The following is a 25229-nucleotide window of genomic DNA, read 5'->3' on the forward strand; positions in this document are numbered from 1 at the left end:
CCTCAGCCGTTCCTCATATGACAAGCCATTCTTCCTTGGGATCATTCTTGCAAATCCCCTTCAACACCAATTCATGTTTTGTTTTTGAATACAGAGCACAAAACTGCTCACAATATTCCAAACACAGTCTGATCAGAGCCTGAAACAGCCTTAGCAGCACATCTTTTAATCATAGAATTCCTCCAGTATGGAAACAGGCCCTTGGGCCCAACAAGTCCACACCAAACATCCCACCCAAACCCCTCTTACACTGCTGCCCTCTTGAAACATTGCATTTGCCTTCCTAACTGCCAACTGTACCTGCATGTTAACCTGAACAGAATCCTTCACTGGGACTCCTAAGACTGAGCTTCAAATTTCCAAAGTCTCTGCTCATTTAGAAAATAGCCATTCCCTCTGTTTTTCCACCAAAGTGCATAACCTCACACTTGCTCACACTGTACTGTCATTTCTTTGACCACTCTTCCAACCTGTATAGGTCTAAGTCCTTCTGCAGTCTCTAGGCTTCCTCAACACTACTTGTCCCTCCACTCATCTTTGTATCATTTACAAACTAAGCAACAATGCTCTCAGTTCCTTTCTCCATCTCGTTAATGTTTAATGTGAAGACGAGCCGTCCCAGCATGGGCCCCTGCAGACGTGGTCCCAACTTGTCACCGGCTGCCAACCTGAGAAAGGACCCCTTTACCCCACTCTCTGCCAGTCAGTCAACCCTCGATCGTGGATGAATATTGTTATGCAATGAGTTGGCAAAAGAGAGTAAGGGAGGGAGGGTGCGTGCATGTGTCTTGGTTGTAACTTGAATTCCCTTCAATCTGTGTGGCGTGGTGAATGACCCTCCTCCCAATGATAAGACCTGCTCAACTGACCCTTCATATTTGAAAGATCTTGGTTAAATCTTCCTCTGTACTTCTCTGCTCTCAGGAAATCAACTTGAGGTTCTCCAACTTCCCTGGAGAAGATCTCTGCCATCTCTCCTGCAGCTCTCTTAGCTTTTGCCTCTTGGTATGTTCCTATCAGCTGCGGGCCCCAGAGTATCACATCCTTCTCACCCAGATTCCTTTATGTGCTCACCAAGCTGGGTCTCCATTGATTGAAGTTTGTTTTCCATGTCTGCACGGTTTCTCTCATCTCGCTCCAGCTTCTGAATCAAGTTGCCAACATTGACCATGTTACCATTGTACTCCACCAGGGTGTTGTCTCCAGACCGGGTCCTTGGCTTACTGGGAGGGACACTGGGACAAGATGGCAATAGATACTGGTTCCCTGAAGGAGAAGCACAACAATCAAAGACCTAAATTCCGCCCCTCTCTGAACAAGCAGTCAAGGAGCACAAGTATAACCCACCATGTTGTCCCAGCAACAGGACAATAACAGGAAGTGAACAAGTGATTTGAAGGGTGGGGATGAGAAAACTTTGGTTTGACTGAATTCAGCAGGTTTAAAGTACAGGATGCTATGGACTCTGATGGACTGACCAGCTATCCAGCTGCCTATTCTTCCAGAGCAATGGAGGACATATTGTGCCAGGTCTCTAGCAGACACAAGCATGAATCAAAGAGGAAAAGGCCAGGCAGGCCCTTTGGTCGGAATTCCACTTTCCTGCCTGATGTTCAAATCCAGTGAATCCTCAGATATAAATGTCTCAATTTTGGCCCTGAACAGCTTCAATGACTGAGCATTTTTACTGCAGGATGCGAACTGCAGTTAAACAGGGAAGCAATGGCCTAATGGCATTATTGCATGACTATTAATCCAGAGAGCCCCGTATGTTCTGGGGGCTCCAGGTACGAATCCCATTGCAGCAACTGGTGTAATTTGAATTCAATAAAAATCTGGAATTAAGAGTCTAATGATGATCATGAAACCATTACTGTCAGTAAAACCCATCTGATTCACTAATGTCCTTTTGGGAAGGAAACCTGCCATCCTTATCTAGTTTGGCCGACATGAGACTCCAGACCCACAGCAATGTGGTTGACTCTCAATTCTCAGCAATTGGGGCTGGGTAATAAATGCTGGTCCAGCCAGGGATGCCCACATCCCATGAAGGAATATGGGGAAAAAAAATAGGGAGCACAGAGACTTGAAGCACAGTCCCATTTGTGATGATTATAACTGCAGGTAGCAGTTGTTTGAGACCAGTGAAAGACAGCAAGGCAATTAATTAAACTCCTGCAGTCCTTCATTTTTCTAGCAGCTATTCCATTGTCAAAACCACACACAGCAATAGTAAAACTCTTACCGAGCAGCATGTCCTCAGTTATGAGGCTTTTATTCTCCAGTTTCTCCAGATCTCCTTCCCAGCCATCAGTGAGGGTTCGATAAAGACACATGTTCTGTGAGCACACCTTGCTCAGTAGCTGCTTAATCTGTAATACAAACATGCAACTTCAGTTCTTCGATATGGGTGCCCCAGCAATCTGGACTGATTGTAATCACTTACCTAGCCTTGTCTCTGCACCCTGTGCAGTTTCAGAGACAGTCCCATGATCACTGAGGCACCAATGCGTGACTCATGTCCTGAGAGATATCAGAGGCTGACCCACTGCATAGTGAACAATCCACGTCTGTCACAATAGCTTTTCTGAGTATACCAAAGGAACAGAATGTGTGAATGAACCTCAATAATCCACAGTGACAAGATGCAATGACACCAATGCACCTTTGCACACTCGTGATACCAAAGCCATAGTGGCCAGGTCTCTGGCACTGAGCCTGGCTCTGAAGGGGAGAAAATAGAAAAACACTCGTGGTAGGACACTCAATAGTTAGAGGAGCAGACAGGAGATTCTGCGGCCGTGAACAGGATTCCCGTAAGGTAGGTTGCCTCCCAGGTGCCAGGGTCCGGCAAGTCTTTGATTAAATCTACAAGATTCCAAAGGGGCAAGGTGAGCAGCCAAAAGTGGTGCACATTGGCACCAATGACATAGCCAGGAAAAGGGATGAGGATCTAAAAAGTGCTTTCAGGGAGTTAGGTTGGAATCTAAAAAACAGGACAAGCAAAGTAATCTAAGGATTACTACTGGTGCCACGTGCTAATGAGGTGAGGAACAGGGAGAGAGTGCAGCTAAACACGTGGCTACAGGGTTGGTGCAGGAGGGAGGGCTACAGATACGTAGGTTATTGAGGAATCTTCTGGGGAAGGTGGGACCTGTACATGAAGGACAGGTTGCACTTAAACTGGAGGGGCACTCGTGTCCTGGGCGGGAGATTTGCCAGAGCACTTTGGGAGGGTTCAAACTCCATTTTGGCAGGGGGATGGAAACCAGAGCTACAGACTCGAGGTAGTTGTTGAACAGGCAGAAATAGAATGTATAGAATATGTCAGGAAAGATGCACAGTTGATAGGGCAAAAGGGATGGGTATAAGTGCGTCAGTTTCAATGCAAGGAGTGTCAGATTAACTCAGTACGTTGAGGGGAGGCGCCATTCTAGACTTGGTGCTCGGAAACGAGCCGGGGCAGGTATCAGATCTTGTGGTGAGAGCGCATTTTGGAGATAGTGACCACAACTGCCTCACATTCTACATAGCTATGGAGAAGGAGAGGATGAGGCAAAATGGGAGGATATTTAAATGGGGAAGAGGTAACTATGATGCGATTAGACATGAGTTAGGAAGCATGGACTGGGAGCAATTGTTCCATGGTAAAGGCACTATAGACATGTGGAGACTGTTCAAGGAACAGTTGTTGCAAGTGATGAATAAATATGTCCCTCTGAGACAGGCAAGTAGTGGTAAGATAAAGGAACCATTGGATGACGAGAGCGATGGAGCTTCTCATCAAAAGGAAAAAGGTAGCTTACATAAGGTGGAGAAAGCTAGGGGTCAAGCTCAGCTCTAGAGGATTACAGGCAGGCGAGGAAGGAGCTCAAAAATGGTCTGAGGAGAGCCAGGAGAGGGCACAAGAAAGGCTTGGCAGAACGGATTAGGGAGAACACAAAGGCATTTTACATGTATGTGAGGAATAAGAGAATGGTCAAAGAAAGAGTAGGGCCAATCAGGGATAGCATAGGGAATTTTGTGTGTGCAGTCCGAAGAGGTAGGGGAAGCCCTAAATGAGTTTTTTGCTTCTGTCTTTCCGAAAGAAACAAACTTTGTAGTGAATGAAACCTTTGAAGAGCAGGTGTGCATGCTGTAATGGATAGAGATAGAGGAAACTGATGTGCTGAAAATTTTGTCAAACATTAAGATTGGCAAGTTGCCAGGCCCGGACCAGATTTGTCCTCGGCTGGTTTGGGAAACAAGAAATGCAATTGCTTTGCCACTTGCGAAGATCTTTGCATCCTCACTCTCCACTGGAGTCGTACTTGAGGACTGGAGAGAGACAAATGTAATTCCTCTCTTCAAGAAAGGAAAATAGGGAAATCCCTGGCAATTACAGACCAGTCAGTCTCATGTCTGTTGACTGCAAGGTGTTAGAAAGGATTCTGAGGGATAGGATTTATGACCATCTGGAAGAGCATGGCTTGATTAAATACAGTCAGCACGGCTTTGAGGGGGGCAGGTCATGCTTCACAAACCTGATAGAGTTCTTTGAGGATGTCACGAGAAAAGTTGATGAGGGTCGAGCTGTGGATGTGGTGTATATGGACGTCAGCAAGGCATTTGATAAGGTTCCCCATGGTAGGCTCATTCAGAAGGTCAGGAGGAATGGGATACAGGGGAACTTAGCTGTCTGGATACAGAATTAGCTGGCCAACAGAAGACAGTGAGTGGTAGTAGAAGGAAAATATTCTGCCTGGAAGTCTGTGGTGGGTGGTGTTCCACAGGGCTCTGTCCTTGGGCCTCTATTGTTTGTAATTTTTATTAATGACTTGGGTGAGGGGATTGAAGGATGGGTCAGCACGTTTGCAGACGACACAAAGGTTGGAGGTGTCGTTGACAGTATAGGGGGCTGTTGTAAGCTGCAGCGTGACATTTACAGGATGCAGAGATGGGCTGAGAGGTGACAGATGGTGTTCAACCTGGATAAATGTGAGGCGATGCATTTTGGAAGGTCAAATTTGAAAGCTGAGTATAGGATTCTTGGCAGTGTGGAGGAACAGAGGGATCTTGCTGTGGAGGTACATAGATCCCTTAAAATGGCCACTCAAGTGGACTGGGTTGTTAAGAAAGCATATGGTGTTTTGGCTTTCATTAACAGGGGGATTGAGTTCAAGAGTCATGAGATCTTGTTGCAGCTCTATAAAACTTTGGTTAGACCGCACTTGGAATACAGCGTCCAGTTCTGGTCACCCTATTATCGGAAAGATGTGGATGCTTTGGAGAGGGTTCAGAGGAGGTTTACCAGGATGCTGCCTGGACTGGAGGGCTTATCTTATGAAGAGCGGTTGACTGAGCTCGGACATTTTTCATTGGAGAAAAGGAGGAGGAGAGGAGACCTAATTGAGGTATACAAGATAATGAGAGGCATAGATAGAGTCGATAGCCAGAGACTATTTCCCAGGGCAGAAATGACTAACACGAGGGGTCATAGTTTTAAGCTGGTTGGAGGAAAGTATAGAGGGGATGTCAGAGGCGGGTTCTTTACACAGAGAGTTGAGAGAGCATGGAATGCGTTGCCAGCAGCAGTTGTGGAAGCAAGGTCATTGGGGACATTTAAGAGACTATTGGACATGCATATGGTCACAGAAATTGAGGGTGCATACATGAGGATCAGTGGTCGGCACAACATCGTGGGCTGAAGGGCCTGTTCTGTGCTGTACTGTTCTATGTTCTAAATAAGAGTGACAAACTTAGAGCATGGATCTTTACTTGGAACTACGATGTTGGGGCCATAAGAGAGAAACGGATTTCGCAAGAATGGTAGCTGGATGTTCCAGTGTTTCGATCTTTTAAAAAGAACGCGGAGGGGGAATGGTGGTCAAAGAGGAGGGGAGTAGCATTGCTAATTAGAGAGTACATCACAGCATCAGAAAAGGAGGTTGTTGAAGAGGGTTTGCCTACTGAGTCAGAATGGGTGGAAGTCAGTAACAGGAAATGAGCAGTCAATTTTTGTAAATCTCCCAACAGCAGCAGAGACACAGAAGAACAGATTGGACAGCAGATCTTGTAAAAGGGGTAGATATACCAGAGTTGTTATTATGGTGACTTCAACTTCCCCAATATTGATTGGAACCTCCTTCATACAGATGGTCTAGACGGAGCAAATTTTGTCAGGTGTGCCCAAGAAGGATTCCTGACTCAATGTGTAGATAGGCCAACTCAAGAGGAGGCCACGTTGGATTTGGTGCTTGGCAACGAATCGGGTCAGAGTCAGACCTCTCGATGGGAGAGCATTTCAGTAACAGTGACCACAACTGCCTCATCTTTACCATAGCCATGGAGGACAGGAACACACAGTTTGGGAAGGTATTTAATGGGGGATGGGGAAATTATACTGCTGTTAGACAGGAACGATGGAGTATAAATTGGATAACTTTGTTCCACTGAAACAGGCAAGGAATGGTAAGGTGAAGGAGCATTGGATCAAGAGGAAGATGGAAGCTTACTTAAGATTGAGGAAGAGAGGATCTAGCATGGCTTTAGAAGATCCCAGGGTAGCTAGGAAAGAACTCAAAAAATGGTCTGAGGAGAGCTTGGCGGGGTCACGAAAAAGCCTTGGTGGGAAGGATTAGAGAAAAGCCAAAGGCACTCGACATGTACACAAGGAATAAGAGAATGATCAGAGAGAGAGAAGGGCCAATCAGGGATAGTGGAGGGAACTTATGCCAAGAGTCTGAAGAGGTAGGGGAGACCTATGTAAGTTTTTGCTTCAGTATTCACCAAAGAGGGGGATCTTGTTGATGGCGAGAACACTGTGGACCAGGTTAATGGCTGGAACAGATTGAAATTAATACAGTGGATGTGCTGGAAATTCTGGCAAGCATCAAGATAGGTAAGTCCACAGGGCCAGACCTATTATATCCAAGGTTACTACGGAAAGCAAGGAATGAGAATGCTGCGCCTCTAACGATGATCTTTGTATCCTCACTCTCCCCGGGAGTAGTACTTGCTGATTGGAGGGAGGTGAATGTTGTTCCTATTCAAGGGAATAGGAAAACCCCTGGGAACGACAGACCAGTTAGTCTTACGTCGGTGAGCAAGGTACTGGAAAGGATTCAGAGAGTTAAGATTTGACTATTTGGAAAAACATAGTTTAATTAAAGATAGTCAGCATGGCTTTACGAGGGGTAGGTTATGCCTCAAGTCTTATTGAATTCTTTGAGGATGTGACGAGACAAACTGATGAAGGTCGAGCAGTGGATGTGGTGTATGTGGATTTCAGAAAGGCATTCGATAAGGTTTCCCATGGTAGGCTCATTCAGAAAGTTAGGAGGCATGGGATACAGGGACATTTGGCTATCTTGATACAGAATTGGCTGGCCGAAAGACAGCATGTGGTAGTGGATGGAAAGTATTCTGCCTGGAGGTCGGTGAATAGTGGTGCCCTGCAGGGATCCATTCTTGGGCCTCTGCACTTTGCAGTTTTTATAAATGACTTGGATGAAGAAGTGGAAGGGTGGGTTAGGAAGTTTGCTGATGGTACAAAAGTCAGTGGCATTGTAGATTGTGTCAAGGGCTGTTGCAGGCTACAACAAGACATCAGGAGAAAGGGAGGACTGCAGATGCTGGAGATCAGAGGTGAAGAGTGTGGTGCTGGAAAAATATCTGAGGAGTGAGAGAGTCAACGTTTTGAGCATAAGCTCATCATCAGGAAAGGGCAGAAATAGCTGTCACAAGGAGTCATAACTTTAAGGTGATTGAAGAATGTATGGGGAGATGTCAGAAGTAGGTTATTTCCTGATTAAGAGTTGATGCTCGAAATGTCAACTCTCCTGCTACTCGGATGCTGTCTGAACGGCTGTGCTTTTCCAGCACCACACTCTTCGACTACAACAAGATATTGACAGGATGCAGAGCTGGGCTGAGTTGTGGCAGATGGAATTCAACCTGGATAAATGCAAAGTGAGTCATTTTGGAAGGTCGAATTTGAATGCTGAATACAGGGTTAAAGACAGGATTCTTGGCAGTGTGGAGGAACAGCGGGATCTGAGGGTGCACCGACATACATCTCTTAAAGTTTCCACCCAAGTTGATAGGGTTGTTAAAAAGGTGTATGCTGTTTTGGCTTTCATTAACGGGGGATTGAGTTTTTAAGCTTATTTTATGAAGCTGCAGCTCTCTAAAATCCTGGCTAGACCACCTTTGGAATATTGAGTTCAGGTCTGGTCGCCTCATTATAGGAAGGATGTAGATGCTTTAGAGAGGGTGCAGAGGAGATTTACCAGGATGCTGCCTGGACTGGAGTGCTTGTCTTACGAAGAGAGATTGAGTGAGCTAGGGTTTTTCCACACGAGAGAAGCAAGAGACGTGGCTTGATAGAGGTGTTCAAGGTAATGAGAGGCAGAGAGAGTAGATAGCCAGAGACTTTTCCCGAGGGCAGAAATAGCTGTCAGGAGGAATCATAATTTTAAGGTGATTGGAGGAAGATGTGGGGAGATGTCAAGGTAGGGTCTTTATGCAGAGAGAGGTGGGTGCGTGGAATGCACTGTGTCAGTGGTGGTAGTACAGTCAGAGACATTAGGGACACTTAAGTGACTGCTGGACAAGTATATGGATGGCAATAAATTGAGGAGTGTGTAGGTTAGGTTGACCTTGGTGGGCTGAAGGGCCTGTACTGCGCTGTACTGTTATACGTGATAATTATTCAGTAGCACACTTGCAAATTTAGGCCAAGTGCCTTGCAGACAACGTGGGTGAATACAAAGAGTGCTCCATAAAAAGCAAAAGAACAAAAGATGCTGTAAATCAGAAACAAAAACAAATGTTGCTGAAAATGTTCAGCAGGCCATGCAGCATCTGAGAAATCAAAGTTAACATTGAGTGTCCGGTGACCCTTCCTCAGAACTGATGATAGCAAGGAAAATGTCTGTTTACATGCAGAAGATGGATGAACGGAAGGGATAAGGAGTAAATGCTAGGTGGGGATACAGCCCAAAGAGAGAGAAGACAGTTGGAAAGACAAAGGAGTAGATAATGATCTGGCTGGGAGGGTGAATAGCTGTTAACGGATACAGCTAGCGTGTTTGCAGCGGGAGCAGTGAGAGAGAGGACGGGGGCTGCCGGAAAGTTAAATTAATCCTTTGAAAACGTACCTCATGAATAGGCGAAGCAGACGTGGGACGGCGGAGTAAGTGAGGTAATATATTTCGGTGTTGCTTTACCTGAAACCCTACTTAGGTAGTGTCTCTCAGCCATCCTTCTCCTCTAACCAAAAAAAAGGTTTCTGCATGCCGATTTAGCAAGGTTACTAGTTTTTTTTTTCAATAGTCTCTTTGGGAATTCAGAACAGCAGGTATGGATGTTAGGGCAGTTGCATTCTCCTTCTGTAGAAGGTGGGAGTTAATGGTTACCACGAGTGTCCATGCTAATTTCATCTGCGGGAAGTGCACCCAACTCCAGCTCCTTAGAAACCACGTTAGGGAACTGGAGCTGGATGAATTTCAGATCATTCAGGAGGCTGAGGGGACAATTGAGAGAAGTTACAGGGAGGTAGTCACACCTCTGGTACAGGAAAAAGATGGATTACAGTCAGGGGACAGAAAGGGAACAGGCAGACAGTGCAGGGATCCCTGTCTCCATTCCCCTCAATAACAAGTGTACCTTTTTGGAAACAGTGGGGGCGGACAACTTACCAGGGGTAAGCCATAGGGTACGGGTCTCTGGCACAGAGTCTGTCCCTCTTGCTCAGAAGGGAAGGGGGGAGATGAGCAGAGCATTCGTCATTGGGGACTCCACAGTTAGGGGGACAGATAGGAGATTTTGTGGGATCAAAAGAGACTCGCAGTAGGTGCATTACCTCCCAGATGCCAGGGTTTGTAATGCCTCGGATCGCGTTTTCGGGATCCTTAAGGGGGATGGAGAGCAGCCCCAAGTCGTGGTCCTCATAGGTACCAAAAACATAGGTAGGAAAACGGATGGGGATATAAGGCAAAGATTCAAGGAGCTAGAGTGGAAGCTTCATGCTAGAACAATCCAGTATCATCTCTGGTTTGTTACCCATGCTACATGCTTGAGGGGCGAGGAATAGGGAGAGTAGTTGAACACTTAGCTACAGGGATGGTTCAAGAGGGAGCGATTCAGGAGGGAGCGATTCAGATACCTGGGTACATGGGGCTCATTCTGGGGTAGGTGGGACCTCTACAAACAGTATGCTTTACACCCGAACCAGAAGGGTACCGATATCCTGGGGTGGGGGAGATTTAATAATGCTCTTTGGGAGAATTTGAACTAATTCAGCAGGGGGGTGGGAACCTGAATTGTAGCTCCATTGTACAGGAGGTTGAGAGGGGTGAGGTCCTGAATAAGGTTTCAAGGTCACAGGAGTGTACCAACAGGTAGGAAGGTGGTTTAAAGTGTGTCTACTTCAATGCGAGGGGCATCCTGAATAATGTGGGTGAACTTGCAGCATAGGTTAGTACCTGGGACTTCAATGTTGTGGTCATTTCAGAGACACAGACAGAGCAGGGACAGAAATGGTTGCAGGTTCTGGGGTTTAGATGCTTCAGTCAGAATAGAGAAGAGGGTAAAAGAGGGGGAGTGTGGCATTGTTAGTCAAGGACAATATTATGGTGGCAGAAAGGATGTTTCATGAGGACTCATCTACTGAGGCCAAATGGGGTAAGGTTAGAAACAGGAAAAGGGAGGTCACTCGGTTGTGAGTTTTCTATCGGCAGCCGAATAGTTCCAGAGGTGTAGAGGAAAGGATAACAAGACTATTCTGGATAGGAGCAAGAGTAACAGGGTAGTTATTATGAGGGTCTTTAACTTTCCAAGCATTGACTGGAAATGCTATAGTTCCAGTGCATGAGATGGGTTGATTTTTGTCCAAAGTACACAGAAGAGTTTCTTGACACAGTATGCAGGTAGGCCAACAAGAGGCAAGGCCACTTTGGATTTGGTACTGGGTAATGAACCGGGCCAGGTGTGAGATTTGGAGGTAGGAGAGCACTTTGGTGATAGTGACTACAATTCGGTTACATTTACTTGCGTAATGGAAAGGGATCGATATATAATGCAGGGCAAGAGTTATAGCTGGGGGAAAGGCAATTATGATGTGATTAGGAAATATTGAGGATGCATAGGATGGGCACAATTGAAATATGGAGCGTTTTCAAGGATAAGCTACTGTAGGTTCTTGGCAAGTACACACCTGTCAGGCAGGGAGGAAGTGGTAGAGCGAGGGAACTGTGGTTTACTAAAGAAGTTGAATCTCTTGTCAACAGGAAAGAGGAGGCTTATGTGAAGATGAGACATGAAGGCTCAGTTCAGGCACTTGAGAGTAACAAGTTAACCAACAAAGACCTAAAATGAGAGCTAAGAAGAGCCAGGAGGGGACATGAGAAGTCTTTGGCAGGTAGGATCAAGGAAAACCATAAAGCTTTCCATAGGTATGTCAGGAATTAAAGAATGACTACAGTAAGGGTAGGGCCTGTCAAGAACAGTAGTGGGAAGTTGTGCGTGGAGTCCAAAGAGGTAGGAGAGGCACTAAATGATTATTTTTCATTGTCTTTTTCCAGTGTGAATACCAATGTTATCGAGGAGAATACCAAGATACAGGCTATTAGACTAGTTGGGATGGAGGTTCATAAAGAGTGGTGCAAGCAATTCTGCAAATAGCTCTAAACTCAATCTCACTACCAATAAAAGCTAACACACCATATACCGCCTTAACAACCTTATCAATCTGGTGGCAACTTTCAGGGATCTATGCACATGGACACAGAGATCTCTCTGCTCATCCACACAACCAAGAATCTTACCATTAGTCCAGTACTCTGTATTCCTATGAGTCCTTCCAAAGTGAATCACCTCACATGCTTCCACATTAAACTCCATTTGCCACCTAGGTCGGATGGGATTTATCAAAGGATTCTCTGGGAAGCTAGAGAGGACATTGTAGAGCCTTTGGCTTTGATCGTCATTGTCTACAGGTATTTTGCCCGAAGAGCGGAGGATAGCAGATGTTGCCCCCTTGTTCAAGGAGTGTAGAGACAATCCTGGTAATTATAGACGTGTGAGCCTTACTTCGGTTGTGCATAAAGTGTTGGAAAAGGTTATAAGAAATTGGATTTATAATCATCTAGAAAGGAATACTTTGATTAGCGATACTCAACACAGTTTTGTGAAGGGCAGGTCGTGCCTCATGAACCTTATTAAGTTGTGAGAAGGTGACCAAATAGGTAGATGACAGTAAAGCTATTGGTGTGGTGTATTTGGATTTCAGTAAAGCGTTTGATAAGATTCCCCACGGTTGACTACTGCAGAAAATACAGTAGTATGAAATTGAGAGTGATCTAGCAGTTTGGATCAGAAATTTGCTAGCTGAAAGAAGACAAGAGGTTGATGATTGATGGGAAATGTTCATCCTGGAGTTCAGTTACTAGTGGTGCACAAGGATTGGTTTTTGGGGCCACTACTGTTTGTCATTTTTATACATGACCTGGATGAGGGCGTAGAAGAATGGATCAGTAAATTTGCAGATGATTCAGTGGAGTTGTGGACAGTGCAAGTTACACAGGGATAGACATAAGTTGCAGAGCTGGGCGGAGGTGGCAAATGGAGTTTAATGTGGAAGCGTGTGAGGTGATTCACTTTGGAAGGACTCATAGGAATACAGAGTACTGGACTAATGGTAAGATTCTTGGTTGTGTGGATGAGCAGAGAGATCTCTGTGTCCATGTGCATAGATCTCTGAAAGTTGCCACCCAGATTGATAAGGTTGTTAAGGCGGTATATGGTGTGTTAGCTTTTATTGGTAGTGAGATTGAGTTTAGAGCTATGAGGTCTTGCTGCAGCTGTACAAGACTCTGGCGCAGCAGCACTCTGAGTACTGCATACAGTTGTGGTCACCACATAATAGGAAGGACATGGATGCATTGGTAAGAGGAGATTTACCAGGATGTTGCCTGGTATGGAGGGAAGGTCTTATGAGGAATGGCTAAGGGACTAGAGGCAGTTTTCGGTGGAAAGAAGAAGGTGAAGAGGTGATTTAGGGGAGACATACAAGATGATCAAAGGATTAGACAGGTTGGAGAGTGACAGCCTTTTCCTCGGATGGTGATGGCTAGCACGAGGGGACAGAGCTTTAAATTGAGGGGTGATAGATAAAGGACAGATGTCAGAGGTAGGTTCTTGACTCAGAAGTAAGGGTGTGGAATGCCCTGCCTGCAACACTGGTAGACTCACCAACTTTAAAGGCATTTAGATGGTCATTGGATAAATATATGGATGATAATGGAATAGTGTAGATTAGATGGGCTTCAGATTAGTTTCACGTGTCGGTGCAACAGCGAGGGCCAAAGGGCCTGTACTGCGCTGTTATGTTCCATGTCCTTTGTAATGGCAGATTGTATCAACAAAGCCTGGTGTGTGGGGTGGGGTGGCTTGGACACAGGAGAGTTCAAGCCCTAAAATGAACAAAATAGACACTGAGTCCAGAAAGCTGCAGAGTCCCAAAGTGGAAAATTCCCTTCCCTGGTCCTCCTTCCAAACAGGCCATTCCTTCCAAGAAACCCTGGTCTCCTCTTGCTTCACTCCCAACAGCACCTTCCCCTGCAACTGGCAAAGGTCCAACACTTGCTTGTTTGCATCCTCCCTTCTCAGAATCCAACATCCCTTCCAGGTGAAGCAACGCCTGACCTGTTCTCAACACCATCTACTTTACTGCATTCGCTGCTCACCATGTGGTCTCCTCTGCAATGGGGGACTGCTTCACAGAATATCAAAGTTCGGCCCACATTAAAGAGCCTGAGCATCCAGTTGCCTGCCATTTGAGAACACCACCCTGTTCCCTGGTCAACATTTTTGCCTCGAGCTTGCTGCAGTACTCCAGCAAAGCTCAGCGCAAGCTGGAAGAACAGCACCTCATTTTTCACATGGGGACCCTGCAGCCCTCTGGACGTAAGACTGAGTTCGATAATTTTAGGGTTTGAACTCGCCTATGTGCGAGCCCACTACCCCACAAATCAGGTCTTGTTATCACAGTCTGCTATTACACACCACGTACTGATAGTCATGAACAGTGGCAATGAATAGCTATCCCAGCCAGATCACTGTCCACTCCTTTGGCCTTCCAACTGTCTTCTCTCACTTTTGGCTCTATGCCCAGCTATCAGTTACTCCTGAGTCCCTCCCTACCCTATCTTCTGGAGATAAACCACCATTTTTCCAGCTACCATCAGTTCTGAGACAGGGTCACTGAGACATTTACTCTAATTTCTCTTCACAGATGCTGCCAGATTTGCTGAGAAGAATGTTCGAGTCAGGTATTACAGAAGCCTCAGAATAAATTCTAATTGCCTGCTCTGTTCAAACTGAACAGTGAGAGTTCAAACTTTGAGTGCTTGCTCAGTTAACTGATTTAAACTAGGCATCCTTTGAGGAGTTGTGATACTCAACATGGGAAATCAGACAGGGTTCCCATTGCCAAAGACATGATTTCTGATTTCAAAAGATGACAATTTGGCTGATGCCACTCAGTGAAATAATCATTCCTCCCATTCATTCTCAAAGCAAAATCATGACGAGAGATGATAGAGTACACACAACTGTCATTTGAGTGGAAGGCAATCTAAACTGGATTAAGACCAGCATCCAGTGGGACCAGGAAGCTATAACAGACCTGTGCAAGTGCCAAAGGAAACTTGTATATATGGTGTAAACGTGGTGTACCTGAACTCTGGACAGATGAAGCCCCAAAGTGGAGATGATTTGCTCCAGATCTTTTTCCAAAATGTAGTTGCAGAGGTTGCGATCAAAATAGACGAAGGCAAGCAGCACATCCTTGCGTAGTGAGACCATTTGACTGATATCCTTCTCCTGTGCCATAAACACAGATTAAAACCAAGTCATGTCACAATCACTCCAATTCTCAACACCAAGAATGTCCTTACATAAGCCAGTTACACCATCTGGGCTGGGACCATGGACCAGGAACACTGCAAGTCCCACTTGACACCCAGTTCCGTGCTTAAGTTTACACCAAGTATAGGTTGAGGCCTGCAGTCACCTGTCTGCCAGAAAATCCCTCACCAACCTTACTGCTAGCTTCTTGGAACCCTCTCAGATTCTCCCTTCTTCACAGTCTGAACACAGCCTGTACTGCACCATCGCAGTCTACAGCCCTCTGCACTGACAGTCAGCAGAAGGGAGGTGGTGACAGTGTGTTAATGTCACTGGACTGGTAATCCAGAAACCGTTTTAAGAAAAGCGACTCAAATTTGTCAAGCTACCTTACGGTGATCACATGACTGCTGTCAAAATTCGAGGAGAAAGTGAGGTCTGCAGACGCTGGAGATCAAAGCTGAAACTTTATTGCTGGAACAGCACAGCAGGTCAGGCAGCATCTAGGGAACAGAAGATTCGACGTTTCGGGCACATGCCCTTCTTCAGGAATGAGCAGAGAGTGTTCAGCAGGAGAAGATAAAAGGTAGGGAGGAGGGACTTGGAGGAGGGGCGTTGGAAATGTGATAGGTGGAAAGAGGTCAAGGTGAAGGTGATAGGTCGGAGTAGGATGGAGGCGGAGAGGTCAAGAAGAAGACTGCAGGTCAGGAAGGCGGTGCCGGGCTGGAGGGATTCGGCTGAGACAAGGTGGGGGGAGGGGGGAGGGGGGATGAAGAAACTGGTGAAGTCCAAGTTCATCCCCTGTGGTTGGAGGGTTCCTAGTCGGAAGATAAGACGCTCCTCCTCCGACCGTCGCGTTGTTGTGGTTTGGCGGTGGATGAGTCCAATGACCTGCATATCCTCGGTGGAGTGGGAGGGGGAGTTGAAATGCTGTGCTACAGGGTGATTGGGTTGGTTCGTCCGGGTGGCCCAGAGGTGCTCTCTGAATCTTTCCAATCCTCCCACTTTCTCCAAACAAAAGGAGTAGCCATGGGCACCCGCATGGGCCCCAGCTATGCCTGCCTCTTCGTAGGGTATGTGGAACAATCCATCTTCCGCAACTACACTGGCCCCACCCCCCATCTTTTCCTCCGCTACATTGATGACTGTATCGGCGCTACCTCGTGCTCCCACGAGGAGGTTGAACAGTTCATCCACTACACTAACACCTTCCACCCCGACCTCAAATTCACCTGGACAGTCTCGGACTCCTCCCTCCCCTTCCTAGACCTTTCTGTTTCTATCTCAGACGACCGAATCAACACGGACATCTACTACAAACCGACCGACTCCCACAGCTACCTGGACTACACCTCCTCCCACCCCGCCCCCTGTAAAAACGCCATCCCATTCTCCCAATTCCTTCGTCTCCGCCGCATCTGCTCCCAGGAGGACCAGTTCAAAATACGCACAACACAGACGGCCTCCTTCTTCAAGGACCGCAATTTCCCCCCCGACGTGATCGACGATGCCCTCCACCGCATCTCCTCCACTTCCCGCCCCTCCGCCCTTGAGCCCCGCCCCTCCAACCGCCACCAGGACAGAACCCCACTGGTCCTCACCTACCACCCCACCAATCTCCATGTACAGCGCATCATCCGCCGTCACTTCCGCCACCTCCAAACGGACCCCACCACCAAGGATATATTTCCCTCCCCTCCTCTATCAGCTTTCCGTAGAGACCACTCCCTCCGCGACTCCCTTGTCAGATCCATACCCCCCACCAACCCAACCTCCACTCCCGGCACCTTCCATTGCAACCGCAGGAGGTGCAACACTTGCACCCACACCTCCCCCCTCACTTCTCTCCAAGGCCCCAAAGGAAACTTCCATATCCGCCACAGATTCACCTGCACCTCCACCCACATCATCTACTGCATCCGCTGCAGCCGGTGTGGCCTCCTCTATATTGGCGAGACAGGCCGCCTACTTGCGGAGCGATTCAGAGAGCACCTCTGGGCCACCCGGACGAACCAACCCAATCACCCTGTAGCACAGCATTTCAACTCCCCCTCCCACTCCACCGAGGATATGCAGGTCATTGGACTCATCCACCGCCAAACCACAACAACGCGACGGTCGGAGGAGGAGCGTCTTATCTTCCGACTAGGAACCCTCCAACCACAGGGGATGAACTTGGACTTCACCAGTTTCTTCATCCCCCCTCCCCCCACCTTGTCTCAGCCGAATCCCTCCAGCCCGGCACCGCCTTCCTGACCTGCAGTCTTCTTCTTGACCTCTCCGCCTCCATCCTACTCCGACCTATCACCTTCACCTTGACCTCTTTCCACCTATCACATTTCCAACGCCCCTCCTCCAAGTCCCTCCTCCCTACCTTTTATCTTCTCCTGCTGAACACTCTCTGCTCATTCCTGAAGAAGGGCATGTGCCCGAAACGTCGAATCTTCTGTTCCCTAGATGCTGCCTGACCTGCTGTGCTGTTCCAGCAATAAAGTTTCAGCTGCTGTCAAAATTCATCAGGTTCATGATGCGCCTTTAGGGAAAGAAATCTTAACCATTCCCACTTACATATGACTCCAGACCCAGAGCAATGAGACTGACTCTTAAAATTGCCCTCTGCGCAATTAAGGATGGGCAAAAACTGGTGACACCCACATCCCATTACTAAATACTGGACTGCTCCCAAATCACTGTTTTTCATGCTGCCCCATCCCACTAATCACTGCTCTCCGTATTAAACAGCTTTTGCATTGTCTGCAATATCCACAAAGGTCTGGGTTGCCCAGTGTGTCTCATGTTGTAATATTTTCTTACCATCTCTTTAACTGATCCACTTTCCGCTTCATTCCCTTTGCCAACTGACTTTTTCTCATCAGTGCTGGAGAGACCTGCAGGAGACAGAACCAAACATTAGCTTAAACTCAAGAGATGCCACTGTGGCTCTTTCACCTCACTGGGAAAAATCAAGTCGCAATATTCCTGAAGTTGTTGCAGAAGTCAAAGATTTTAAGAAGCACACACAACTGCCCCATGTACTCTTTTAGAGTTAGGTTGACAGAAAACATAAACCAGGATTCTGTCCTTAATAATGACAGTTTTATTACAAACAAATAGATTCCAGTTACAGATAAACAATTAGTTAAAACTCCAATCTCCTTACAAACTCCCCTAACACACACATTATAGATTGAGAGGGTTCTCAGAAACAGTCCTTTTGGTAATTGAGTGTTCAGATTTATTCAGATGGTCAGCCGGAACTTGAATTTAGATTAGATTGCCTACAGTGTGGAAACAGGCCCTTTGGCCCAACAAGTCCACACCAACCCTCCGAAGAGCAACCCACCCAAACCCCTATATTTACCCCTGACTAGGCACCCAACACTATGGGCAATTTAGTATGGCCAATTCACCTGACCTGCACAGTTTTGGATTGTGGGAGGAAACCGGAGCACCCGGATGAAACCCACGCAGACACAGGGAGAATGTGCCAACTCCACACAGACAGGTGCCCAAGGTGGGAATAGAACCTGGGTCCCTGGTGCTGAGAGGCAGCAGTGCTAATCACTGAGCCACTGTGCCACCCCTTACATCAACAGTCTGAAATTGCAATTATTGGATTAATAAATGTAATATTTGTCTCTGCAATCAGAACTCCAAGTGAGAGAAAATTAGGTTCCAGTTCCACACTTCATTGCCTGGCATTCTGGAGCACAGTTCTAGGAAGGAGGAGTATAGATCCCATCTGTCTAAATGACAGTGCTTCAAGAAGCCACAGTGCTATGTACTTTGGCCTCGTAGCGTTGGTTTTATTCAGAAATGGTCAATTTATTGATAGCCAATAGTATGGCATTGGCAAGATCAAAGATTGGCACTGAGTGTTATACATCTGACAAGAGGAAGACAGATGGAAATGGCAATTTTCACCTGATTTAAATTAATTTGTGAAATGAACAATGACAGTCCATAATTCCGAAGTTAAGGGTCGTGTGGCACAGTGGTCAAGTCCCTCTAGGGTCAGAAGGTAGAGGTTCAAGTCCCACTTGTCTCAAAGATATGCCATGATGAGTTTGAACAAGTTGTTTGAAAATATAAACCTCCTAACTTGACCACATGAAAACATCATTGTGTTTCTGTACGTACACAAGTGACAAACCAATTACTGTCCTCAAATTCAATGAATTGCTGATCTGAGAGCGGCTTACACTTCACCCAGAATCATTTACAACCAGTTGGTGGACTGTCTAGCAGTTGCCAGGCTGCTTTGTAGGCTGGCTGGGACTATGTTGCATTTTTCTCACAGTAAATGATCCTCACCAAAATCCTCCTCGTTTTCCTCCAAGAACAGAACATCGTCAATCTGCAGGAGTGTGTCATCATCAGCATCCTTCCCTTTCACATCCTTTTCTTTAGTCTCGCCCTCATCTGGCTGCAAGCAACATCAGAAAAATCTGGTAAACCATACTTTGAATAAGAAATGGCCATGGAGGAGGGGCATTTGTGGTTCATAGAACATAGAAAGGTACAGCACGGAACAGGCCCTTTGGTCAACGATGTTGTGCCGAGGTTTAATCACAATGTAAAATATAGTAACTTAACCTACGTACCCCTCAACTCACTGCTATCCATGTGCATGTCCAGCAGTCGCTTAAATGGCCCCAATGACCCTGCTTCCACCACCACAGCTGGCAACGCATTCCATGCATTCACAACTCCCTGCATAAAGAACCTACCTCTGACGTCTCCTTTATACCTTCCTCCTAATATCTTCAAACTATGACTCCTCGTACCAGTCAATCCTGCCCTGGGGAAAAAGTGTCTGGCTAATTGACTCTATCTATTCCACTCATTATTTTGTACACCTCGATCAGGTCTCCTCTCTTCCTCCTCCGCTCCAGAGGAAAAGTCCGAGCTTATTCAACCTTTCTTCATAAGGCAAGCCAGGCAGCATCCTGGCAAACCTTCTTTGCACCCTCTCCAAAAGCTCTGTATCTTTCCTATAGTAGGGTGACCAGAACTGGACACAATATTCCAAGTGCGGTCTCACCAGGGACTTGTAGAGCTGCAGCAAAACCTCGTGGCTCTTAAACTCAATCCTCCTGTTAATAAAAACCAAAACACCATATGCTTTCTTAACAGCCCTATCCACTTGGGTGGCAACTTTGATCCACCTATGTACTTGCACACCCATTTTCCTCTGTTCCTCCACACTGCCCAGAATCCTGTCTTTAATCCAATATTCAGCATTCGGGTTCGACCATCCGAAATGCATCACTTCGCATTTCTCCAGGTTGAACTTCATCTGCCATTTCTCAGCCCAGCTCTGCATCCTGTCTATGTAGCGCTGCAGCCTGCAGTAGCCCTCTACACTATCGACGACATCTCTAACCTCAACCTCGTCATCAAAGTCATTTATAAAAACTACAAAGAGCAGAGGCCCAAGAACAGAGCCCTGTGTGACCCCACTCAACAGGCAGAATACTTTCCATCTACAACCACTCTCTGCCTTCTGTCAGCCAGCCAATTCTGAATCCAGGTAGCCAAATCTCCCTGTATCCCATACTTCCTGACTTTCTGAATGAGCCTACCATGGGGAACCTTATCAAATGCCTTGCTGGAGACCACATACACCACATCCACTTCTCGACTGTCGTCGACCTGTCTTGACACCTCCTCAAAGAACTCAATAAGATTTGTGAGGCATGACCTACCCCTCACAAAGCCATGCTGACTGCCTTTAATCACGCTGTGTTTTGCTAAATAGTCATAAATCCTATTCCTCAGAATTCTTTCCAAGACTTTCCTGACCACAGATGTAAGACTGACTTGCCTTTAATTGTCAGGGATTTCCCTATTACCCTCCTTGAAAAGAGGAACAACATTCGCCTCCTTCCAGTCCTCCAGTACGACTCCTGTGGAGAGTGAGGAGGCAAACATCCTTGCCAGTGGCTTAACAATCTCCTTCCTCGCTTTCCGGAGCAGTCTAGGATAAATCTGGTCTGGCCCTGAGGACTTATCAATCTTAATATTTCCAAAGTTTCTAGCACATCAATCTTGATCTGGTCAAGACTGTATTCTAGCTCCTCAAAGTTTTCATTTCCAACACGTTCCCTTTCCTTGGTGAAAACCGAAGCAAAAAACTCATTTAGGTCTTTCCTGATCTGCTCTGACTCCACGCACAAGTTCCCTCCGCTATCCCTGATTGGCCCTCCCTTCTCCCTGATCATTCTCTTATTCCTCACGTATGAGTAAAATGCCTTGAAATTAGAACTAAGAGATTAAGATATAACTGAATCATATTCAAAATCAAGGAAATCATTGGGACTGATCAAAGCAGCCTGCCTCTCATAGCGAAGCATCCTTGAAGACATTTTTTTTCAAACAGCGCAGGAGACTCATCGTGTTCACAGTGGCCGTTTAATATCCATCTATGCTAATCCCACTTTCCAGCACTTGGCCAGAAGCGCCGTATTCTATGGCATTTCAAATGTCATCTCAATAGTTCTCGAGGGTTATGAGGGTTTTGGCCTCTATCACCCTTTCAGGCAGAGTGTTCCCAAAACATACAATTCTCATTCAAAACATTTTTCTTCAAATCCCCTGAAAACCACCTACTCCTTACCTTAAAATGGTGCCTTCTAGTTAGAGGAAATGTTTCTCCCTGTATTTGCGGATGAGAGCTTTGTACACCTCAACCAGATACCCCCCTCAACCTTCTCTGCTCGAAGGAAAACCACTGCAGCCTAACTCCTCTGTCAATGACTGAATATCTCTAGCCTAGGAAATATCCTGGTGAATGTGCACTGCACCCCCTCCAGTTCAATAACATGTTTCATTGAGTGTGGTGACAAGACCTGCATACCATTATCCATGTGGGGGCAAACAAATGTTAAACACAGCGCTATCGTGACCTACTTACTTTTTTAATCACAGAATCCCTACAGTGTGGAAAGAGGCCCATCGGCCCAACAAGTCCACACCAACTAGCCCACCCAAAGCATGCTCCATTACTTTACATTTACCCTTGACTAATGCACCTAACCTACACATCCCTGAACACTATGGGCAACTTATCATGGCCAATTCACCTAACCTGCACATCTCTAGATTGTGGAAGGAAACGGAAGCATCCGGAGGAAACCCACGCAGGCACAGGGAGAATGTCCAAACTCCACACAGACAGTCACACGAGGCTGGAATTGAATCGAGGTCCCTGGTGCTGTGAGGCAGCAGTACTCACCACTGAGCCACCATGCCACTCAGTGTATTCTAAATAATTGACATATAAAGGCAAGTATCCCATATGGCTTCTTAACCTGGCTGCCTTCAAGGGTCTATGGGCACACAAACCAAGGTTCTTCTCATCCTTTTCGGGGATTATATCAGACCAGGATCAATGGATTGAATGGCTTACTCTTGTTCCTATGTTTGCACAATTTGATTTGGCATAGTGAGGAGCTGATAAAGATTTTAAAAACAAACAGATGGGAGTCTGTGGAATTCACTCCCAGAGTTAGTGACTGAAGCAGTGATCAGGGCAACATTTAAGAACAGATATGATATGTATTGAAGGAGGGTCAAGGGACAAATGGAAGGGCATTAGTGGAATAGACTTGAACGCTGACTCTGGGAAATACACACCAATATGGGCTGAATGGGGTGAAGGTCTTATCATCAGTGAACTGCCACAACTCACTGGAGGAACCATAGTCCCGAATACACTGGGTCACTGGGAACAGAGTGCCTGCTGTCATAGTGAATTCAAGAACTTGCATCTCTGCTCTGGTTGCGTGGGAGTCTGCAATACAGTTGTGCTCATATCTGGGTCTCAGGTCAGGATGTCATCAGACTTGGTGGTGACGGCTTGCATTTGAATGAGCAACTACATAACTCTCATGTCACCAAAATTTGTGATACATGCATGAGAGTAAACTGGAACTACACTTCCTTCAGAGTCAAAATCTTCCATTAAACATGGAGAGTCACATCCAAGGTGAAGAACACTTGAACCCAGAGACTTATCCCCCCACCTCAATTAAATCTATATTCACTTATTGTAAAATGGCAACATTCAAAAAAGATACACAATTTAGCAGAAAATCCTGAACTTCAAAAAAACTCAGCAGCTTCATTCTTTAGGAATTGCTGAACATGCCAGAGTATGACAATTGTTAGGAGACAGATGGAAGCCATTCAATGCCATCTATCTGCCCTGGCTCTCCAAATGAGCTTCCCACTCTGTCATTCTCCGTCATTCTGCACAGTCTTCCTTTTGAAAGCCTCACTTGAGTCTATCACCACCCTCACAAGACAGTCCATTCTGGAGCCTAACCACATATTTCATTAAAAAGATATTCTCAAATCACTTTTGTTTCTCATTAATTACTTCAAATCTACACCCTCTCATCCTCAATCCTTTCACCAGAGGGAACATTTCCTCCATATTTACTCTTCCCAGACCTCATGATTTTGAAGGCTTCCGTTCTCCCCAAGTCTCATCATCTCCAGTCTGTCTCCATATCTGAGATTCCTCACTTCTGGAACCATTCTTGTAAACCTGTCCTGCACTCTTGCCATTGTCTTCACATGCTTCCCTACACAGAGCTCCGAAAACAGGATATAATACTCCAGCTGAGACTGAACTAGTCTTTTAAACAAGTTCAACATCACTGCCTTGCTCTTGTGGTCTAGGCCCCTATTAAAAAAAAACCCAAGGAGACTGTGTGCTTTATTATCTACCCTCACCAGCTTTCCTTTTAAAGGAAAATGTGAAGACTATAGATGCTGGAGGTCATAGTTGACAAGTGTGCTGTTAGAAAAGCACAGCAGGTCAGGCAGCATCCAAGGAGCAGAAGAATCGATATTTCGGGCATAAATCCTTCATCAGCAAAACTGGAGGGGTGGTTTGAGGATGCTGAGAGATAAATAGGAGGGTGGGCGGAGGGGGAAGGTGGCTGGGGAGATGATAGGCAGATGCAGATTGGGGAGGGGTAAGAGTGACATGTCAGTGGGCGACATGGAGCAGATTGGTGGGAAGGAAGATTGGTCAGGTCAAGAGGGCGGTGCCAAGTTGGAGGGTTGGACCTGAGGTGAGGTGGGAGGAGGGGTAATTACGAAATTAGTGAAGTTGACATTGATGCCATATGGTTGAAGGGTTCCTCGGCAGATGAGGAAGCGCTCTTCCTCCAGTTGTCGGGCTGCTTGGATTTGGCGCTGGAGAAGGTCCAGGGCTTGCATGTCCAGGGCAGACTGAGAGGGGGAGTTGAAGTGATTGGCCACAGAACGGTGGGGTTGTTTGGTGCATATGTCCCAGAGATGTTTCAACTGGTATCCTGTCTCCCCAATATAAAGGCAACCACATTGTAGATCTAATGAGGGAGTCATGGAGGGAATGGTTTCTGAAAAATGCAGATAAGGGTGAGGAGGACAATAGCTAACCATATATCTCTGATGGTGGGGTCTGATTGTAGGTGGTGGAAATTATGGAGGATAATGTACTATTTCCAGAGATTAGTGAGGTTAAAGGCGAGGACCAGGGGCTTCTATCCTAGTTGCAGTTGGCAGAAGTGTTGAGTTCAAGGGCGGAGGTGCCGGGGAGATGTGCTGGAGGGCATTGCTGATCATGGGAGGGGAAATTGCAGTCCTTGATGTCTTGGAGTGGAAATGCTCCTCCTGAGAGCAAATATGGCTGAGGTGGACAATTTGGTAATAAGGGATAGCGGTTTTACCGGGTGGGAGGGGATTTCGTTTTGGTGTTATGGGGTCGGTGGGTGTCGATCAGGGCAGTCAGGTTTCTGGATTTTGCCTAAGAGGTAGAACTGGGGAGTGTGGGCTTCTGGGACTATGAGCTTGGAGGCTATGGATGGGACATCCCCTGAGGTGATGTGGTTGTGGATGTCTGGGAGATGATTGTTTGGTTCAACCATACAGCATCAATATTGACTTTACTAGTTTCCTTATCTCCCCTCCCCACTCCTCATCCCAGATCCAACCCTCCAACTCGGCACAGCCCTCTTGACCTGTTCTATCTGTCCGCCTTCTTTCCCACCTATCTGCTCCACCTTGCCCGACCTATCACTATTACCCCCAACCTGCATCTACCTATTGCCTTCCCAGCTACCTTTCCCTCAGCCCACTTCCCACCCCCAACATTCCCGATGAAGGGGTAAATCCCAAAACATCAACTCACTTGCTCCTCAGATGCTGCCTGACCTGCTGTATTTTTCAAGCACACTTTTTGACTGCTACCTTTAAAGACTTGCACACAATATATCCAGGTGTACTGCGCCTCTCTAACCTCTTTAGAGATGTTTTATACTATCATTCACACTTCCCCACGACTA

General features: G+C 46.5%; 1 protein-coding gene across 2 annotated transcripts in view; it reads right to left on the minus strand.

The window, feature by feature from the left end:
* The window catches only part of LOC122543000 (cell division cycle and apoptosis regulator protein 1-like), a 72824-nt gene that overhangs the window by 3212 nt on the left and 44383 nt on the right, over positions 1 to 25229 (minus strand). For both annotated transcript variants that reach the window (XM_043681150.2, XM_043681151.2), the window contains 5 exons: positions 19204 to 19315; positions 17704 to 17777; positions 14719 to 14865; positions 2246 to 2372; positions 1075 to 1266 (listed from right to left, as the gene is read on the minus strand). In XM_043681150.2, coding sequence (XP_043537085.1) covers positions 1075 to 1266; positions 2246 to 2372; positions 14719 to 14865; positions 17704 to 17777; positions 19204 to 19315 — 652 coding nt within the window. The remainder of the gene's footprint in view (positions 1 to 1074; positions 1267 to 2245; positions 2373 to 14718; positions 14866 to 17703; positions 17778 to 19203; positions 19316 to 25229) is intronic.

Source organism: Chiloscyllium plagiosum, unplaced genomic scaffold, assembly GCF_037043375.1.
Source record: "Chiloscyllium plagiosum isolate Xiang-an unplaced genomic scaffold, Cpla_swu_hap1 HiC_scaffold_48, whole genome shotgun sequence".
Lineage (NCBI taxonomy): Eukaryota > Metazoa > Chordata > Chondrichthyes > Orectolobiformes > Hemiscylliidae > Chiloscyllium > Chiloscyllium plagiosum.